This window comes from Anastrepha obliqua, chromosome 2 (genome assembly GCF_027943255.1).
Source record: "Anastrepha obliqua isolate idAnaObli1 chromosome 2, idAnaObli1_1.0, whole genome shotgun sequence".
NCBI lineage: Eukaryota > Metazoa > Arthropoda > Insecta > Diptera > Tephritidae > Anastrepha > Anastrepha obliqua.
The window spans coordinates 60786609-60807956 of record NC_072893.1 but is presented as its reverse complement, the minus strand read 5'-3'; the positions used below and the strand labels follow the sequence as shown (position 1 = coordinate 60807956).

General features: G+C 36.6%; 1 protein-coding gene across 2 annotated transcripts in view; it reads right to left on the bottom strand.

The window, feature by feature from the left end:
• Positions 1–6059: 6059 nt before the first annotated feature.
• Positions 6060–21348, bottom strand: part of LOC129237409 (protein TIS11) — a 29393-nt gene continuing 14104 nt past the window's right edge. For both annotated transcript variants that reach the window (XM_054872140.1, XM_054872141.1), the window contains exons 3-4: positions 10535–10860; positions 6060–7727 (exon numbers count right to left, since the gene is read on the bottom strand). In XM_054872140.1, coding sequence (XP_054728115.1) covers positions 6893–7727; positions 10535–10860 — 1161 coding nt within the window. In that variant the 3' untranslated portion in view covers positions 6060–6892. The remainder of the gene's footprint in view (positions 7728–10534; positions 10861–21348) is intronic.

Below are 21348 nucleotides of genomic sequence, written 5' to 3'. Positions count from 1 at the left end.
ACTAAATTATGCTAGATTTGGCATGGCTTTCTTAAAAATAATATGAAATACCTAAGCTTAGTGCCGATTTTTTTGTTCTTCGTGTCCGTTGAACGAATTGAATTGCCTTCAAAACTGCATTTTCATTAACTACAGGATTACACCGCTCAGGTTATACTCTGCTGCTGTTTGCACAGGCCTTTAATACTTTATATTATAAGTACTGCGGTGATGCAAAGTATAGCAAAGCATCACGCACGAGTTGAATTTCTCATTCGGCACTCAAGGATGATAGATTACAGGTTTGCCCAATAACTATGGTGAAAAACAAAATTTTGAGGAGAACTTCGGTTGACACCTCACGGGAGTGATGCGACAGCCGATCATTTCTATGCATTCACAAACTCGTATAATCCGTATCACATTTCATATTTTCACATATTCACACATTCGTCCAATCAGTACTTGTTCAGACAGCAACGAAATGACATTGTGTTATTTTTTCCTGTGTCACTAACACATTCTTAGTTTTTTCGTAAACGATTCGTAGCTCCTGCTACGTCAGCCCAATTCCGGTCGGTTCTGTCAAATTCGCTGAGAGCCAAACAACGGTCTGGTATCGGCCACACTATTTTCTTTTCACAAGTTACAATTTCTGGCAACAAATATCTAGCGACGAAGATAACACAGAGTATTTGCAAATACAAATTCAATTTTTCATACGTGAATTTTAGTAAAAAAAAAATTATTCGATACAAAATCGTTATTTAATCAGACGCCATCTAATAATGGGGACGTATTTTTCAACTTCAAGAATGAAAAGTTTCTTTGGTACAAAACCAAGGCGTATCTATAGAAGGGAGGTGATCGACCCGATTTACACGAGGAGACATCTGGAAGGGAGACACTGGAAATTCTCTTTTGATGTTTCATTCGCGTTCACACGGGCAAAAATGTTTCCGCGACATTTTGACATTTAATACTTTAGCATCGTCTGGTTCGGATGTATTCTAGCACGCGCTTACATGTAAAGCAGAGAGCGTTCGACAACAGTTTCTTAAATATATGAATGAAAAATGCAAACTGGTTAAATAATAAATAATTTGTTGTTTTTTATTTAAATATATTTATAAATTGTTGTACTTGAATAAAAAAAATTAAATTAAAAATACTTCATACATAAATAATTAACTTAAAATTAACTTGAGTATCTAGAAATGCGGGGAAAATTAGAATTCAACATAAACATGCCCTTTATATATTTTAAATTATACCTACTGTACTAGCAAAAATAATCGTGCATTTCCCAAGCAGTGTTCGGATGTTTGTCATCTTTGTTATCTTCCGTTTGCTTGAAAACCAACACATAACTCAAAACCTTCTCCCACAAAAGAAGAAAACAAATGAAGCAACTGTCAAAAATTGCTTAAGATAACAAATACGAATAAGAAGAGCAAAGCGTGTCGCCGAGTACGGGAGACAAAATCCCTTCTCTCTTCCCCGACCGTCCTTCACCACCGAACAAAATGTTTCCCTTCCAGATGTCTCCTCGTGTAAATCGGGTCATTAGAGTAGCTGTTTGCTTGTTTTTCAATTCGCCTTTAATTTTGAAATATCAGTAAAATGGAATGATGGAAAGTTGCTCCGTTTGTCATTCATTCCATTCTTCTATTTTCTTTCCCTTGACAGTTGGTTGTTGCTCGAATGCTATTACCTTGGCCAAGATAAACAAAACTGCGCCAGTGCAGACGAGATCTCCATAGAAGTTGCGGGCGTTTTTTCAACCCATGCATATCGAATCGAAGAATCTCTTCATCGGAAAATGCATTCGTTATATTTTTATATATTTTACAATGTCCATGCCATACAATGCTCTTCGGTGGCCGTCGCCCATGCGGATAAAGCTATTGTTCTTGTGCAGAATAGTTAGTCTGAATGTATCTAGCGCTTTTTCAACTTGTTTGACATTGTGGAAATGCTCATAGGAAATGCACACATGACGAGAGAGTTGTAGTGTGGGTTTTGTGCGTCAAGAGAGGATTATGCATTTTAATTACCTAGTCTACAATGATACCTGTCGGCAAAAGTTATTTCTCGTCTTTTCCCAAGACTCACATTGCTGGCAATGCTTATTCTGGTTGTAAAGTAAACAAAGTCGCTCTTCCAAATTTTAAAACTAGAACGAACAGGTTCCTTCCAATTTTCATGGAGTAAGTGGTTTTTTCTAATAGCGTTCACCCTTCGGCAGGCAATATTTTGTATTTCGTTGTATTTCTGCCATGAAAAATCTCCTCATAAAAAACTATCTGCCGTTCGGTGTCGCCTTAAAATAGGGGCCTACTCCATTTGTAAAACAACATCAAGACGCACGCCACAAATAGGAGCAGGAACTCGGCCAAACACCCAATAAGGGTTGAACCGCCAACTACATGTATACATATTAGGCCGGGTCGATTTGTGGGGAGGTAAAAAAATCGCTCATTGCTCTGTGAAAATCATATTCTAGGGATCAAAATAAGAAACTTTGCCGAAGGAACCATACCTCTAAAACGAATTCTGATGTCCCCCAATTTGGGTCGAACTTTTTAGTTTCTTTTCTCATGTAAAGGCCAAAAATGGTGATATTTTGAAATGATTGTATGGGGAACCCCCCAGGGGAGTTCCAGGGGGTGTGCCACTGGCATGGGTGGATCGGCCGTCCAAAGTTAGTGGGGGTCGGTCATACATTTGGACTCGATTGGAGCACTCTAAATGGGTCAAAGTGGCATTTTTCGTTCGACCCAAATTGGGTGACATCAGAATTCATTTTAGAGGTATGGTTCCTTCCCCTAGAATACGATTTTCACAGAGCAATGAGCGATTTTTAAATCGACCCGCCCTAATACATATGTATATATAGATAGATTACTGGGTTTGGCCAATAACTATGGTGAAAAACCAAATCGTGAGGGGAACTTCGGCTGCCACATAAGGGGAGTGATTCGCCAGCCGAATTCTGCCCGATCATTTCACATGTATTCACACACTCGTCGTTCAAATAACAACAACGCAACATGAACGAAGGCTGTGTTGATTTTTTTTTCATATACCAATAACGCAATCTTATCGCCTGCCGAAAGCTGCATGATAATTTCACACATATTCACACACTCGTCCAATCAGTCGTTGTTCAGAGTGCAACGAAGGGACATTGTGTTAATTTTTTTTGTTTATCACTAACACATTCTTAGTTTTTTCGTAAACATCTGCTGATTCTGTCGAATTCGGTTTAATATTAGCCACACCCATGGTGAAAAGATTTTTAATTGTGTGGCCAATATCACACCGTTAACCGGGTCTCAGCGAATTTGACAGAATTAGCGGATGGGCTAATGACGTAGCAGCAGTTATGAATCGGTTTGTTTACGAAAAGGCTAGGAATGTATTAGTGATATACGAAAGAAATTAACACAATGTCACTTCGTTGCCCTTCAGCTCGTGCAGATTCCGGCTGGCGAATACTTCCGTGGCGTGTCAGCCGAAGTTCCCCTCACAATTTTGTTTTTCACCATAGTTATTGGGCAAACCTAATAATTTATCATCCTGGGGCCACACCATTAAAAATCTTGTCACCATGATATTATATATGGTGAATGGTACTTTTCAATTTTATTCTGCATAGTCGCTTGCCAAATCAATACATAAGAGATCACGTAATGTGCTTTAGAAAAGTCTATATCTACGCATGACGTCACAGGGCGACGAAATAAGCCGTATGTATAAAACAAACAAAAAATTTCCTTTACCGTGATTTTGTGAACTTTTTTCACTCGCCTTTTTTTATTTACGAACAAGATCGCCCTGTGGCTTCACAAAAATATCAATTTTGTGCAAATGTATAGTATATTAGGGTGCTTCACAAAGAAAATGTCCGATTCTTTCATTGGAATTAAGGGGTTTTCCAATAAAAGGTGTTATTTTGATATTCAAAGAAAAAGGCTACTTTTTAATATAAATGATCGGATATTTATTTCATTATAAAGAGGAATGTATGCCGTTAATAGTGGAAAATACCACCACGACCACGCTTACAGGACAATATACTTTTCATGAAATTTTCCATAACCGAATAGCAAAGTGGCTGCCCTATGTTCTCGCCTCGCGAATTCCATATTTTAAGTCTTGAATCGACCTTGGGCTGTTGGCGTAGACCTTCTATTTCACGTGGCCCCAAAGAAAAAAGTCACAAGGTGTTAAATCTCAAGATCTCGGTGGCCAATTGTAATCACCTCTTCGAGAGATAACACGGTCCGGAAACTTTGCCCGTAAGAGATCAATTTCATGTTCAGATCAATACCATCCAATTCCAGCCATAAAAAATCGTTAATCATCTCTCGATAGCACAATCCTATTCAAAATAACACCTGTTATTGAAAAACCCTTTATAAACATTTTTTTTTTAAGATTTCCGCAGCAGGTCTCGAACGCAAGCACCAACGAATGTTAGTCACACACAAATCATTCGGCTACGGCCTCCACATATGAATGTAAGTATCCAGAAATAACCACCGGCTCCAATTTTACGTTGTGTCAAAAATTCATGACGGTTTTTAGTAACAGTAATTTTGTTCGACAAAAAAATTAGTCATTACCAGCCGTGAATCCAAATCAAGAGTGCAAACCCACTAGGTGAGATATCGACTTAGATTGTTTAAAAATGTTATGTTGCCCAAAAAATTAGCATAAAAACGCTTTATATACTCACCTTTCTTGTTGCTAAATCGATTCTGACTATTAAATGCAACTTTTAAGCTGGCGTGAGGGCAAAAGTGTACAAAATACCAGATTCACAACAAAAAAAAACAAATTGTTTGTTTACAAAAAGTTCATTTATATGCTTCAGATCATATATTTTCGTGATGGATAATTCTTGCTGGCTAAAATTTCCCCCGCACATAATTAACGTCTCTCTTTCATTGAACAGTCACTTTCCCCTCTCAATTTTTATGTGATGGATCATATTTTGGCGTTATTGAACGCAACTAATGTTTATCAGGGACCGTCGCAACGGTTATGCTTTTTTCAAAAGACTTCAAAAAATTTAAGCACCATTCAGCTGAAAAAAAAATCGAATCGATGCGCCAAACAACCAGACTGTAAGTCCAATTACTCCCTGGAGGACTTCGACCGGTATCTCGAGAATAACTTTAGTAATGTTTGCTTCCAATGCCTCAATCGAAGCTGGTTTATCCACAAAGCATTTAAATTTTACATACACGCACAAATAAAAGTTCAAAGGTATGATTGGTAGCCACTCCACTGGTCAGAGACGAGATATAAATTTCTCACCGAAACGACGATGCAGTAATCCATCGTTTCACGCGCTGTATGGCAAGTAGCGCCGTCTTGTTGGAACCAAATGTTGTGGGGATCACGAGCTTTAATTTCCGGCATCAAAAAGTCGTTTATCATAGATAGCACGATAGCGTTCGCCATTCACTGTTACATTGGCTCCAGCCTCGTTTTTGAAGAATTATTGGCCGATAATTCCACACCAAACGGGTTTTTCGATAGATGGAATAGCTATTCTTGAATGGCTTCGGATTGCTTTTCAGCTCAAATAGTCATTATGCCAAAAATGGGCGTCATCGCTGGCCCCATAAGTTGATCTGAAACACGATCAACACTTTTCACAGAGCGTCGATTTTCGTAATACAATTGTACGATTTGTAAACGTTGTTGAGGCGTAGGTCTTTCCATGACGGAATGTCAATGAATATTGAAAAAAAAAGTGATATATTTAGTTTGATGGTAATCACGCATCATCTGTCAAAAAACCCCTATTGGAAAAAATACCTCCAATCTGATCACCTTTAGTTTTTTTGACATTTTCTAACAAATTTTGGTGTCAAGAAACTGACTTAGTGATAGGGTTTCTACGCGGAAACACTTGGAATTTGAACTGATTCTATTTAGCTCCAAATGGTTTCGGTGAATTTCCCAGCCGAGTTTTGTTAACGAAAATGCCTTCTTGCCTTTAAATGTTCTTTGCTACAAGTGTCCACAGAATTCCACTAAAAGAAAAAGTAAGCGCAAACATCTTAATAAGAAAAAGTGATGTATTTTTATTCAAAATTTGTATAAGCACATGTAAAAATAAATGGAAGCATTTTTTAACGAAAGTAAAAAAGGAAGACGACTAATTCACGAATCATCTCTTAACCAATTAAATAAAAATTGTATAAATACTAAAATATCTACATATGTATATATATTTAATTAACTGTAAGGCACTTTGAGAATTTTCATCAGTGTTAACCATCTTCGAGTTTTCGTAACGTATTGGAATAAATATTTTTCTCATTTCATTTACACATTATTTGTATTATTGTGTAAAAGGTAAAAGTAGATAATAATTTACGTTATACAGGTAGTTACGTTAATATAGTATCCGGGTAAATATATTTTCAAATTTTAATACTACAAAATATAAATTTCTTATCTCACATTTACTTCAATTCAATTACAATTTTCATAACTGCACCTAATTTAATTACATTATCCATTGTGTTTCAAGTTATAAATTAATAATTTTATATGAAAGTGTTTTTTAGTGGCATATACAATAATTCTGTATACAAAAATGAAATGATATATAAAATAAATATTAAATATTGATAAATGCAAAAGCATATTTTGCCTACTCTTCGTTCTCCAACGCTTTCCTATGAACTAAGACCCCTTTCTAGTGTATACCCATTTTCTGGATAAAGAGTTATTTAATATAAAATATATAAATTATCGTAAATATATATTTTTGTTTAATAATTTAGGTTGTATACATAATTTAAAATGTAAAATAACAAAGAACTAGAATTTTAAATATTATGCAAAATTGAGATTTTAAATTCTGCAAAATTGAGATTTCGTCAAATTATAAAGCTATATTAGGAAACTTTTCAACAGCTGAGCTCAATCTGTTAAAAACTGGCAGACGTGCGTCTTCAGCACTATTAAGTGAAGAAACAGAATTAACTTTGGCTGGAACTTTATTAATATTCCTGATTATAGCAATGGGCGAGCTTGAACTCTTTTGTAATACCTGTTTACCCTGAATGGTGACAGGCTTTATATATAACGAAGTCTGGTTTTGTATCGAATTTAATATAATATTAGGTGGTGGTGTATTCACTGGTGAAATGGGAGCGTTTGGGCTTTCGGGTGGAGTGCTTATGTAAGGAAATGTATTTGGAAAAGCAGAATTTACCGGGCTAACTTGATCACCAAATGTGAAATTAGTCATAGAACTAGTAGGGCTTAGTGATAGTGATCCAGTTGGTGATTCCCGATCTGAACCGGTGGACATGCTCAGAGGAGGGCTTAAAGGAATCGAATGATTGAGATTAGCTGCATTAGTTCCTTGTTTATTCAACAACGTATAGGAAGCAATGCAGTTATGAAAACTGGAATGATTTTGTAATTTTGGTTGCTGTTGTTGCTGCTGCTGCTGCTGTTGTTGTTGTTGTTGCTGCTGCTGCTGCTGCTGCATTTGTTGCAAAGCTCTAGCTTCATCCGCGTTATGAACAAAATGACATCTTGGTCCATAAGGACAAAATCCAACGCTGTGGAATGTGCGACAATATTCAGTTTTGTACTTTGGGTGTCTTTGTAGGTTTCGTAACTCATGATATCCATGAGCAAACTGGCACTTTTCTCCATACTTGCATTCACCGGCTTCTTCAAACGGACGACAAAGTTCAGTTTTGTATCTTAAAGCAAAAAGGGAAAACTTATTCAGATATATATTCATTTTAATAAATATATAATTACAATTTTAACAAATAAATGGTTTTTCAACATAAACTTTGTTTTTCAATAGGGACAAAGTCTACTATCAGTTTGGACATTTGATTTTTTGACATGTACACAATGAGGTCAACTCCGCTCGAAAATCGCACTAAGATAACAAAAATTCGCTATGAAAATGGTGGTACTGTAAAAGTTACATTTCGAAAAATTAGGTTGGCATCACCGTTCCTCTATTAAGACAGTCTGGCTCGGTAGATTATATGTCAAGACGCTATGTGGTCTGAATGTGTGATTCAGCTATTTTTTTTTTTCGAAAATTCGACTATAAATGCAGTTACGATCAATGAATTACGTTATCGAACGATGCTAAAAACTGAATTTTGGGCTATTATTGATGATAGGATATTACTGACATGTGGTTTCAATAGGACGGCGCCACATGTCATACTAGTCCGGTAGCCAAGGGTCGATTTTGGACTGCGTTTTATACCGTTAAATTCTTGCGTTCATACATCTCGGCGGCGCGCGGAATTTTCAATGCTTTCGGCTGATGGTCTTCCCACGGCTATAAACGCAGCTGACCATCATTATTATATTTTCAAATGTGTCCAAAATTATATAAAAAAAATTTCGATCGGCATAAAGTAGTTTTACTTTTTAATTTATTGTACAAGTTCGCCTGTTCAGCTGACGTATTTTCCCCCCTCTACGGCGCAGCTGACTATTTTTTTTATTCTATTGTTAAACATTTTTTTTCGACACGTTTCGCAGCATCCCGCGCACGTACCCACCGCTACTGGGTACTGGACGGTTGGTTTCGTCATCCATTGGATGGCGTCTGCCTTTAGTATTAAAATCAGTCGGCACGAAATGATGAGGTCAAAATGACCCCTGGCTCCCGGACTATACAGGCATCGAAACAATGATCTTATTGCAAATCACGAGGACCGATTACATAATTTCACGAAATTCAGCTGTTAATTGACCGCCCCGATCACACGATTAACACCACTGGATGATGTTTTTTGAGGATACGTTAAAGCTAGAATCTGTCTATACGGAGCTCATCGAATTGTTTACTGCCTTGAAAATCAATATCTGTGACGTGATTAACGGAACAGACCCGCTATTTTGCCAAAGAAGTAGACATTCAGTCCGATATCATTTTTTATACTTGTATAAAATTCCCAAACCTTGCTCTTTCTAATACATACAATACAAATTGGTATAATTTTTATTTTCGTCATTGTATTATTTTGTTTTTAAAAACAAAGCTGTTGTTGAAGAATTAAAAAATAGAAAAACATATAAATTTAAATTTCAAAGTGGGCGAAAATAAGGCTTTCAGCTTAACCCAAGTCACTGTTTTTTATACCTTTCAAATCACACTAACTTTCGAAAATCTAAGCCATTCCTTTTTTAATATAAAAAACCTTAAAAATCTTAGGAATATCTCAAAAACATAGTTAAATGCCTTTTGTTAAAAAGTAGCCGAAATAAAGCGAAAACGATTTAATTATTTCTTGATACCATATTTATTTAATTCGCTTTCACCTAATCTCCATGGTAAGCAAAACACATATTCCTACACACCCTTACATTGTTCAAATACTCTTCATAATCCTATTTTGAAATCGTCTTCAGCTCCTTCCAACTGTTCTCCCTTACCGCTTCCATCGTTTCACAAAGATTTCTAGGAAAATTTAGTCGTAGGAACAAAAAAGTCACAAAGTCTTGGAAGTAAGCAAAATAAATAACAGGTGAATACGGAACTTATGCAACGCCATTACCGTGGTCTTTAGTCAAATAGTTGCGCACTAGAATTCGAGGTATTCCTAAGCAATCGAAGTGCAACTACAGAATTCAAAACTTTATTTTTAAATTGATTTCGGCGTGGTTTTTAAGTTTTGTTGTGCTGGTTCGGTTCGATGTCATATGCGTAATGATCACTTCTATAACATTTTTGCATTTCTTTAGTGACAGCAGGAATTCGTTCGTCTCGCCTCATCCTCAAAATATCGTGCATAACGCCTTTGCACCGAAGCGAGCTACAAATCGATTCAGTCACATGACAATTGGAATTTATATCCGCTACAGGAATTGTATTGGAATTAATTTCCCTAATAATATCCGAACCGTGCGCTGCCAACTTCCTAAACAATTTGACGTCTAGTGGCTCGACTTTAAGAGATTGGATCAGAGAGTGGACCGGAAATCACCTGGACTTTCTTAAACAGGCAAACATACAAGCTCTGAGTGTCGAGGAGAAGCTATAAACATCGATGCGAAAACACGCAGCGTAATTGCCTATTGCATGACGATCTCTTCAAAATGTTTACCAAAAATTTCAAGATTCTTCCGAACAATATTCAGATGGCCAGCATAACGTTAAACCTGTGTGGCATACAGTCGGAGCTTGGTGCAGTCGGAGCTTGGTGAAACGCCCAATTTTTTCTAGAAATTGATGATGGGTGATATGGCGCACTTCCATCTCCTGGACCAAATACCCAGTTTTAGGCAACCGATATTTCTAGTATTCTCCATGAGACATCACTCGCAACGCCTTCAACGCTTTAGCTGCTGTTGCACCTGTTTTATGCAACTACATAAACTACTGCTTCGCCTTTAATTCATCCCTGTTCTGGCTACAGATTTAAATAGTCGCGTGAATACTCGACGCGCTGTTCTTAGGTATAACAACATTATCACGGATAATATTCAAAACCCTTTTCGTAGGTGTAAAAGACAACAAATAAAAGGGTTTTACCTCGAAGTATTGATTTGTTGTGGCAAAGGCTCCGATTGTGTTCTCTCCAGCTTGCGATGTAAATTCATATTGCCGAAGTTTTCCAAAATTGTTGTAACATATGTTTCAACATTGGCTTCATGTTGATGCTGAGGCTGTGGCTGTGAAATAGTTCTGGTCAAAGCTGTATGGGGACGACATTGATCAGGATCTTTTTGACGACCCAGCTTCACATTTTGTTCAACATTTTGTTTGACAGAATCATCCATTTCGGAAATAATTACATCGCCGATGTTGTTAACTGATCGACTTGAACGAATATTCTGTTGTTGATCATTTGTCTGGTTCTGAAAGTGAATAAAGGTAATATAATTTTTAATTATTTTACATATACATATATATGTATATACATCTTTTCTTAGCAATAATTTTCTTAAAATATTTAGGAATATACTAATGCCGTTAATACAATTAACATCCCATACATACATATTATGTGGTACATATATTTACCAGCACCAAATTAAAATACACGGAAAGCTTTAAACTACGTATTCCAGCAGAATATTTGATGCGTCCACAGTTCTTTACAAAGTGGGTTGCAAAATTTTCAGGTCAATATTTCAATTTCAGGTGTTGTAAAATCATCGCAAACAGATCTCTGAATCAATTTAACTGTTTTATGTATTAAAGATTTAATTTTCATTGCGATATTAAAATATCGAATACAAATGAGAATGGAGACTTTTTTAAGTGGGCTATTTTTGGCGGCCACCGTAGCTGAATGAAAATATCCGTATTCGAAACCCGCTACAGTAGACATGAAACACCAAAATTATAGAAAAGGTTTTTCCTAATAGCGGTCGCCTATCGGCAGGCAAAGCCAAAACTCCAAGCATATTTTTTCCATGAAGAAGCTTCTCATGAAAAACCATCTGCCGTTCGGAGGAGGCATAAAACTGTGGAACATCAAACGCAATTACAATGTTTTCTGCTGACGGTATAAGATGTTTTTTCCATATAAGATAATTGTGTCGAATAGAGACAATGCGCATAATGCTCGTCCTAAAAAAATTGTCAAAAATCAGTGTAATTTTGAATGTACTTAAAACTTGCACTTTATTATACCAAAATTCAATAATCTACAAAACTGCGTACCTGAAATTTTTCAATAAATTCCTAGTAAAAATTGTGAAATTTTTCTGAACATTTGCAGAATTTTTATAAATTGTGTGTTAAGTTTGAAACCTTAGTTTATATGAATTTTATTTTAGTACGAACCATATTTTTATAAACAATTAATTGAAATTATAAAATAAGTAAACAAATAGTCAAAACATAACAATATCTGGTGTACACTTTATTTAGACGCTGACGGTATATGAATTGATAGGTCCAAAAAAAAAAACAAAGGAGTTTTAATTGGTGTCTAATTATCACGCTTGAAAACATGTCTTCCAGTAATGTGGACACCACAGATATTTTTGTTGCAAAAGGTTACCAAATGTTGAGGAGACAGCACTGAAATGAGAAGCCGAAGTCTGCACAGAGTTCAAAATTGCTGCTACCGACTTCTTTAAATTTAAACGAGCATGACGATTGGGACAACTGTTTTTACCAATCTTTCCTTCTCACTGTGTTAGCGATACACGAAAATGTTTCGTTAATTTGCTACACAGATTTGTCGAAGTTTGCATCTTTCGGCAGCAACAGGTGTGCAGCTCTGGGAAAATAATAATAATATAATAAAGCGGTTTTATTGTTAAAGCCAAAATCACTTCCTGATTTGTACCTGTATTAATCATAAATTAAATTAAAATACATTTAAATGTATTCACGGTAGTCAAAGTGTGTATCTGTATGTATTTGTACCAAAACTGGTGCGCTGTTTTCCGCTGGGTACATTCGACAATTAAAATTTAATGGGATATAAAACAGCATACCATAAATTATTCTAAAAGTTCTGGGTACTTATCTAGTTTGCCGAAATTGGTCAAAATAGGCCGTAGAAGTGGTATTTGGTATCATCCCTTGGCAGGCAATGGCAAACCTCCGAATGTATTTCCGCTTCTCATGAAAAACCAATTGCCGTTTGGAGGTGGCATAAACTGCAGGCCCCTCCATTTATGGAACAGCATCAAAACCCACAGCACAAATTGGAGGAGGAGTTCGGCCCGTATTACAAAACTTGAAAACAACAATTAAAATTTTGTATGGACTTTCTTCTTAAGTTATTAAGTTATTTGTTTGTAAATATTTTCCATTTATCTTCACCAAATTTTGATATAAGAGGTGCACTTATTGCATACATATATTTTATTTTTTTATTATAAATATAATAAATGAACAATTTAAGTTCCTTTTATAAATTGCAAAACTCCTGACTTGCCAGTCGAATTAACAATAACTAAAAAGCATGGCTAGCCAGAACCAAAGAAAGCAAATTGAATGCGAATAAAAACAAAGTCACATGGCAACAGAATTTTCTTATAAATACAGTCTTTTCTGTTAGAATAATGAGGGGATTAGGATTTGCAACCTTCTGATTTTTGAAAATACAGCTAAATGTCAACTTCATGTAAAAATACTGTGGGCAGCGCAGCCGGTGTTAGGCTGATGAGTTATTCTTTTGAAGCGGAGCCGAAGGCAAGCCTACGCAGAAAAGAGTTTTACGTTAAAATATTGTGGACAGCGTAGCCGTATTTTATTATAAATATATTAAATTTATATACCTACAATACCTACAAATAAACCACAACATTTAATATCTACCGAAAATAATTTTGCAAAATGTATCAGGTCAGTCCATAAGTTCGTGCCTATTTTACCCATAATTTCACTTTTGTACGATTTTTGCACACAAAAAATTATTCGCGGAATATAACGGAACTATTTATATTTTCTTTGATATATTGTGCATTCAACAAGTGATTTTAATCGCGGATAGAAGCACGTGTTGTTAAAAAATAAAATGGAATCTTCGAACGCGTATAAGAGGCATATTTTGTATTTTTTTATAAAAGTGGTAAAAATGCAACAACTGCTGCTGCAGCAGTAAACACTGTTCACGGAGAGGATACCGTGAGTGTAAGGACTGCGCAAAAGTGGTTTTCAAAATTCCGAAGTGGTAACTGCGACGTGGAGTATGCCCCGCGCGCTGGTCGTCCTGAAGTCTTTAACTCCGACGCCTTGCTCGAACCCGTGGAAGCTGACCCAAATTTGAAAGTCGATATGATAGCTCAGAGGTTAAATTCATCGCATGGAACAGTTCACAGGCACCTGGTTTATTTAGAAAAGCTGGAAAAATGGGTTCCGCATAGACTTTCCGTCGCCAACCTTCAGCAGAGAGTGAATGTGTGTTCTCTTGAAAACGAAAGTTTTTTCAACCGTATCGTTACTGGTGATGAAAAATGAGCCCTTTACAATAATCCTGTTCGCAAACGCAGAACCGACATTGTAAATAACGAAGGAAAATATATTATTGATTAGGAAATACTTTAAACATATTTTTTATTAATTTTAAAAGCACCTTTAAAAAACGCACGAACTTATGGACTGACCTGATAGTTTTCATATTTACAGTAAATATTAACAGTTGTAAAAACAAAGTATTGCTGAAAAAAGAAACTCAAACTTGAATTTTTTCATTTGTACAAATTTTTACGAACAGTACAGGGTGGTCCATCTAGTGTTAAGAAAGAAAGAGCTTTGTGATTAAACACGGAACAATTTCATTGAAATGAAGTCAACGGCTGACTTTACATTAGCCTATCCAATCAACGAAATGTTTAAGTACATTTTCGGAAGCTTCAGCATTTATCACAGAAACGCATTAGTTATTTCAGTAAAGGTATTATTAGTTGGCAATGTCAAATGGTCGCCGCCTCAGAGCTGCAATAGGACTTTTTTGTTGGTTGTTGAAGTTCAACGTTATGTATATAATCCGGAACTAAGCCAGACTTTTAAGGCGTTATAACCAGAGCCTGATAACTAAAATGCAAGAGAAACATTTCTTCCGATGCCAATCTGTATCTAAATATATATACAGGGCCCGCCATCTATCGTTACGGATTTGAAGAATGGTAACACTTAGCTGTCATCTGATTTGACAGAAAATTAGTTTTATTTTTCCGCTGAACGAAAATGGTTGTGTATACGCTCAAAGGACCGACCACCCAATGCGTTTTCGCTTCATTTCATGGGCTTGGGATCGACTTGAAGAAGATGAAGACTTTTACCGAAAAATCATATTTTCGGATGAAGCTCATTTCCATCTCGGCGGGTATGTTAACAAGCAAAATTGCCGCATTTGGGGCTCAGAAAACCCGCATGCACTCGAAGAAAAGCCGACGCATTCACAACGAGTCACTGTTTGGTGCGGATTTTGGTCGAGAGGCATCATTGGTCCATTTTTCTTCGAAAATGAGCGAGGAATGGCCGTAACCGTCAATGGTGAGCGTTACCGGGCCATGTTGAACTAATTTTTGTTCCGAGAAATTGAAGAGGAGGATATTGGTGGCATTTGGTTCCAACAAGATGGCGCTACTTGCCACACAGCGAATGCTACGATCAATCTTTTGCGCACTGTCTTCGAAGATCGCATTATCAGCCGAAATTCTGATATCGTTTGGCCGCCTCGGAGCTGCGATTTGACGCCGTTGGATTATTATCTTTGGGGATTAGGGACCAGTGTTATGCCAACAAACCAGCAACAATTGATGCAGTGAAGACCAACATACGCGATGTCATAGCTGAAATACAGCCGCATACAATCGAAAATGTGTTGAAAAATTGGACCGATCGTATGGGATGGTGCATGGCTAGCCGAGGCAGCTATATGAATGAAGTTGTGTTCCGTCATTAACCGGAAGGATTGTACTTTAAAATAAAAAACAAAAACAGTTTGGAAAATATTGAGTAGTTTCTTTTTTATAGCATTTTTAATTCCGTAAAGTTATATGGCGAACCCTTTATAACGGCCTTTTTGCAACCGTTCGTTCGATTTTCAAAAATGACAAATCTAAATATACGAACAAAGTGCGAAAGGGAAACGAGTAGTAAATTGAGTACGATGGGGTGCTAGTATTGAGATTGTGACTTCTTGATACTTTTAATCAGTGATTCAACTCAAATATAAGATTAAAATAGATCGAGTAAGGGAGTAAAATGTGCAGAAATAAGTGACAGATATGTAATTGATAAATATCTGCGTTATTGTGCCTTGGGGTATTGTAATATGGAAGACACCTACTTATTAATTTGAGATTTTGGTTACGGGTACATCATAGTCCAGTTGTTACTTAACCTGCTCTAGACAATTTTTTATTAAAGCCGTCAGAGGCTATATATATATATATATATATATATAGTTGAATCTGTCCAGCCCAGCTTTTATTGACTCAGGGATTGAATTCCAGCCTCTGACGGCTTTAATAAAAAATTGTCTAGAGGATTGGCGCGTACATCCTTTCTGGGTATTTGGCCGAACTCCTCCTCCTATTTGTGGTGTGCGTCTTGATGTTATCCCACAGATGGACGAACCTACAGATTTAAGCCGACTCCGAACGGCAGATATTTTTTATGAGGAGGTTTTTCATGGCAGAAATACACTCGGAGGTTTGCCATTGCCTACCGAGAAGCACCCCTATTAGAAAAAACTTTTTCTTCATTTTGGTCTTTCACCGAGATTCGAACCTACGTTCTCCCTGAATGCCGAACGGTAGTCACGCACCAACCTATTCAGCTACGGCAGCCGATTCAACTGCAAGACACAAATATACAAATATTTTAATAGTCTGATTTTATATGATCTCATGGCATTATAACTTTCCACTTTCTTCCTGTACTCATTTTATTTGTTGTTGTTGTTGTTGTTGTTTTAACAGTAATAGAAGCCGAGTCAGTGTAGGGTATATCACCGGTCGTCTTCGTGTGACTCATCTAAAGGTAGGCCCAGGAAACATGCTGTTTCGACGGGTTGGGTTCAGAGGGAGAGGGGTGTTAGATGAGTCGGTTTTAGGGGGCATGTGAAGAGGTTGTTAGTGTCGTGCGGGGTACCTTCACATGCCGGACATACATATGTTTGGTATGTCGGTGTCAATTGTGGATAAGTAGGAGCTTAACCTGCTACAGTATCCAGAACGTAATTGTGCCAGTGTTACTCGTGTCTCACGGGGAAGTTGGAGCTCTTCATCTGCTATAGGTGGTGGTTGGACTCAGATTACGGCATTCACAGGACGGGAGCTTAAGGAGGTGGTGCCGGTCTCCCGGTGAATGCCGTTTATTGACTGTCTAAACATTGTCTGGTCCAGTAGATTTCTGTCAGTTTTGTCCTGGATCTCGTCGGCGTCGTTTAAAAGGTGTCTCCTGACGTGCCTAGGAGGCGGCTCTGGCTCAAGCAGGTGTTTGTAAGGGCGAAACCTACGGCAGCACCCTAGCAGGAACTGCTTGCTGAGCAGTTTGTGCTACATTACAGGGAGCATTTGTGCCTTATTGTGAAGGTGTTGAATAGGGGACATCAGGAGGCAACCGGCCGCTGTCCGAATGACAGTATTTTGGTATGTCTGTAGCTTTATCCACTGCGTGACAATAGTTCCAGGCGACCAGACAGGCGCAGAATAGTTTAGCACCCGGTTCTACGTTACCGGAATGACTCGGGTTTTTCCCAACCAAGGGCTGCCGGACCCAGTAAACTAGCCCTGTCTAATGAACAGTATATCACCCCACCCCTTACTCATTTTATCTTGCACTATCTTTGCTATTATTACCTTTACGATTTTGACACAATTTAGATTGAAGTTAATTATTGTTAAAATGTTATCATGTGAAAATTTATAATAAGTTGAAGTACTTCAAAAGGACTGTAGTCTTACTTTGTATTACATGAATAAGTAAATAAATAAATAAATTAACTTCATTTTAAACTTATTTAAAAAGCACATCAACTAACCTTTAAATATATAATATTTTTTAATAAAAGAGAAATGTACTATATAGTGTATCGTCAAGTTAAAGTAATATAGTAGACAAAAAGTTTTGCAATATTGGTGATTTCTCAATATCCAATATCTTTTTGTTCAAAAATTATATGAACTTCAAGATTTTGTGCCAATTTTAAAATTGTGTAATCAAAATTTGAAGGTCTAAAAAATTGAGAAGTTGATCTGCATTATCATATGGGAATAGCTTAAGGAAAGTGGGGGAACTAAGGATGGCGGAAGTGTTCTCAAAGATTTTGCGTGAGCTCGTGTACTTTTTCTTTTATTTGTGCTTGATAGCTAATAAGGTGTGTTAGCGCACACCCATTTGGTACGTCTGAACATCTTTTGCTAAATTTATAGTACTTTGTTTCTGGGGGGACTTTTGGGAAGAGTCGCTCTTATTAGGAAGAACTTCTTAACGCGTTATATTAGTGCATTCCTGTAGTGTGCACGCACTCAGTGTACACTTTCAATTTACCAACTCCTGAACACTTTGAGAGAAAAAAATCCTACACAACTTGTTTATAGCAACAGATTCGCTCCCTTTGTCATTTTCTCACACGCAACAAATTCCCATAAAAATGTTCAACTTTTTTTCAGAATTTTTAGAAAAATTTCGAGTAAGCCCAGTTATAACTCACTAGATTTTGGTTTGGTTTGAAATAGCTCCAAAATCGGACTCAAAATGGCTCAATATTTTGCCGACAGTGTTGAGCGCATTCTTTCATGTAAAAATTGTCTAGCGTTCGTTACTAAAAATTCGCTTTTAAGTAAATTATTCAAATTATATAAGAAACAAATAAACTGTCGACACTTTTCAATAAGTGTCTGTGCTATATTATGAATGTAATATGAATTGTTCGGTGCTGCTTCAACAATGAATTTCCGTCGTTTTCTAGCATATATCAATTATTTTCTATTGAACTTCAATGAGTAACTATGGGCTTACTGTGCTACTTCGGGTTATGGACCAAAAAATAAGGAAAAAATTATACAGCAGATGGGTTCCCAAACCGCATTAATCCTGGCCAATCTAATGAAGCTATATTTCCAGGATCGTCAAGTACTAACTACTAAACGGAAAGCAGCAAAACTGACGGAGGTCAAAAATACCGAAGTGCGAAGCTAGGAGTTTGACTGGATATCTAGCACGAGCAGTTGGCCTTGAGACAAAGAAGATTCTGGACCTCATCATCACCCAGAACAGGAGATTGAGATCCCACTTGAAGAGCAAGGAACTAAAAACTAAGAAACAATAGGCATCGACGACAAACTAATAAAATCAATGTAGGAGAGCAAGGACATACTACAGGCCGAAGCGACTTCGAAGGTAAAACACCCAATAAGTTACAGAAGCCTCAGCTAAAGAAGCAGGTAGAAATCGAGCTGGCGTCAACACTTGGATCAAAATACCAAATGGCGTAGCGGCACAAATAGCTATAGAATTGGCCGTAAGCAATGTTACTGTAGACTTCTCGCTACTACTCCAAGAAAGTGAGGAAATCGGCGACGCCGAAGGTGAGCTCGAGGCGTTGAGCCAACTCTGAACGTAAAACCGCCAAACATGTGCTGGCTTCGTGCTCAGCACTGATACGTAAGCGGAACAAACACTTGGGTAAACATATTTTACCAGAGGAGATAAAACTTAAAAAATGGAACAAATACTGAAATTTATTGAGTAAGTTGGGCTCTGAGAAATACCCTGAAACAATGAAGGGGCGCAGTAGATCTTGGAGGGCGCAGCGCTAAATCCCCTCATAATAATAGTTTTACGCAAACCAAGATTTTTTAGGTGTCCAGACTTCAATGCCCGATACTGTATTGTACTTTAAAGCATATGCATACACGATTACGATATGACAGTAACGGATACACAGTACAAATGTATGTATATTTCTTTAACTAATCTATGCAAGACCATTAATAGCAAGTAATATTTGCTATTTCCCACAATGATTGCAAAAAAAGTGTTTAGTTACTTTTTAGGTTGGAGATTGTTAATTTAAATCACAAACAATCTTTCAACATTACAGATACCAATGTATGTGTATGTGTATGTATATGGTACAATACAATAAATGTAAGTCTTTTGGCAGCACCAAACCAACCATCAAAATATACATAAATCCAAAAAATTTATACGAAACTTTTGCTTCGATGCTGTAACACATTATGCAACTTCCCAATTATGTATAGAGCTCAAGTTCAAACCAATACTATGAAGACACCAAATATACCACTCACTCCTCACTTTACAAAAAATTAAATCACAAGAAACTGCAAGCAAATGCTTCATCCAATAACCTGCTGAGCAACCATGCAAAACTCAAGCGAAGTCAAGTAAATGAGGTAAACTCATCTACGGTAACTCGTCAAGTCGAAGCAAAATAATAACGCAAGCCATCAACTTATTTTTTATTATTGTTTTGGCCAGGCCAACCTACTCAGCTAAAACTAACCGGCTGAAATACCTTCACTTTAGCTGAGGCTGCGATCTGGAGTTGCATTTTAGTATATGTAATCATGTTCATGTGAAGCAATACATAATATGAAACGAGTTGGAACTTATTAAAGAAACAATTTGTTAAAATATCAGTATTGTGTTGTTCAGCTGCGTTCCTATCGCCAAACAAAGTAATTGACTAACCTATAAATAAGTAGCATGCTGGTTCGATTGGGTTCATTATCTATACAAAAGCATTTTACCCAAACGATTGTATATTATTATTACAATATTATTGTATCATTGCATTATTATATTATAATTTTTTATAAATATATTTCGGCCAAGTTGTGTGCTCGAAAGATATTACGCTGCACGCGCATATACATATGCATATCTATGTAATATACATGTGTATATACTTATATGTATATGGAAGTATGTTTTTAAGAAATGTATGTAGGTAGCTATCTCTACCGGTTATGGAACACATGTATCTATATATACATATATATATATATATACATATATATTTATATATACATTAACTTATATACGTAATAGAATATAAATATATATTTAATAGCATATTATATATTATACTAGTATTTATTTTTAAAATGGGGTCTTAACCTAAAAATTCGTATTTTGCTTTGATTAGTTTTCCTTTTCATTGAAAATCGAGATTAGGGAAGTCCAAGCAAATGCTCTCACACAGAAAAACCCAGATAACAAATTAAACAACTCCGCCATTCGGCTGAATCCCGCATCTTGCGTCATATCACATTACACTACTTTGTATTGTTTTGAACGTTATAAACTGGTTTACCACAATCGCATCTATCTTATACATAGCTCCGCTCTTCGCATCCACAGTCTCTCACATCCATACATACATACATACATATTGCATGTTCAACCACATGCATAACGATCTTTTCCATCCATGTAGCATGTTCAAAAACCTGTACGTAACCCAAAGTAATCGCTAACTCTCGAGCTGTAGGCTCTCAAGTAAAATACCAACTCTGTCTCTTTTCAACCAACAAATAACTCGCAAGTTAAATTTACTTTTAAGCAACGTGTGTTAGCACTTATCTCCATATGAACACATGCATGCATTTACACAAGTATTTAATTTATACAGTAACATGTACGTATATATATATATATATATATATATAATAAAAAACATCCATCTATAGATATAAATATACAGATTCATACATACAGAAATACACATGTATGTACGTTCATTTGTATATATAAGTATATGTATATACTATAATATTTGTATAAATGTGTCGATATGGGTATGTATGGGAGCTCATGGACAACAAATACCGGACATGTGAGTGAGTCAAAGCCGCACACTGAGTACTGGCAAAGACTTACTTGACTCTTGTTTTCAA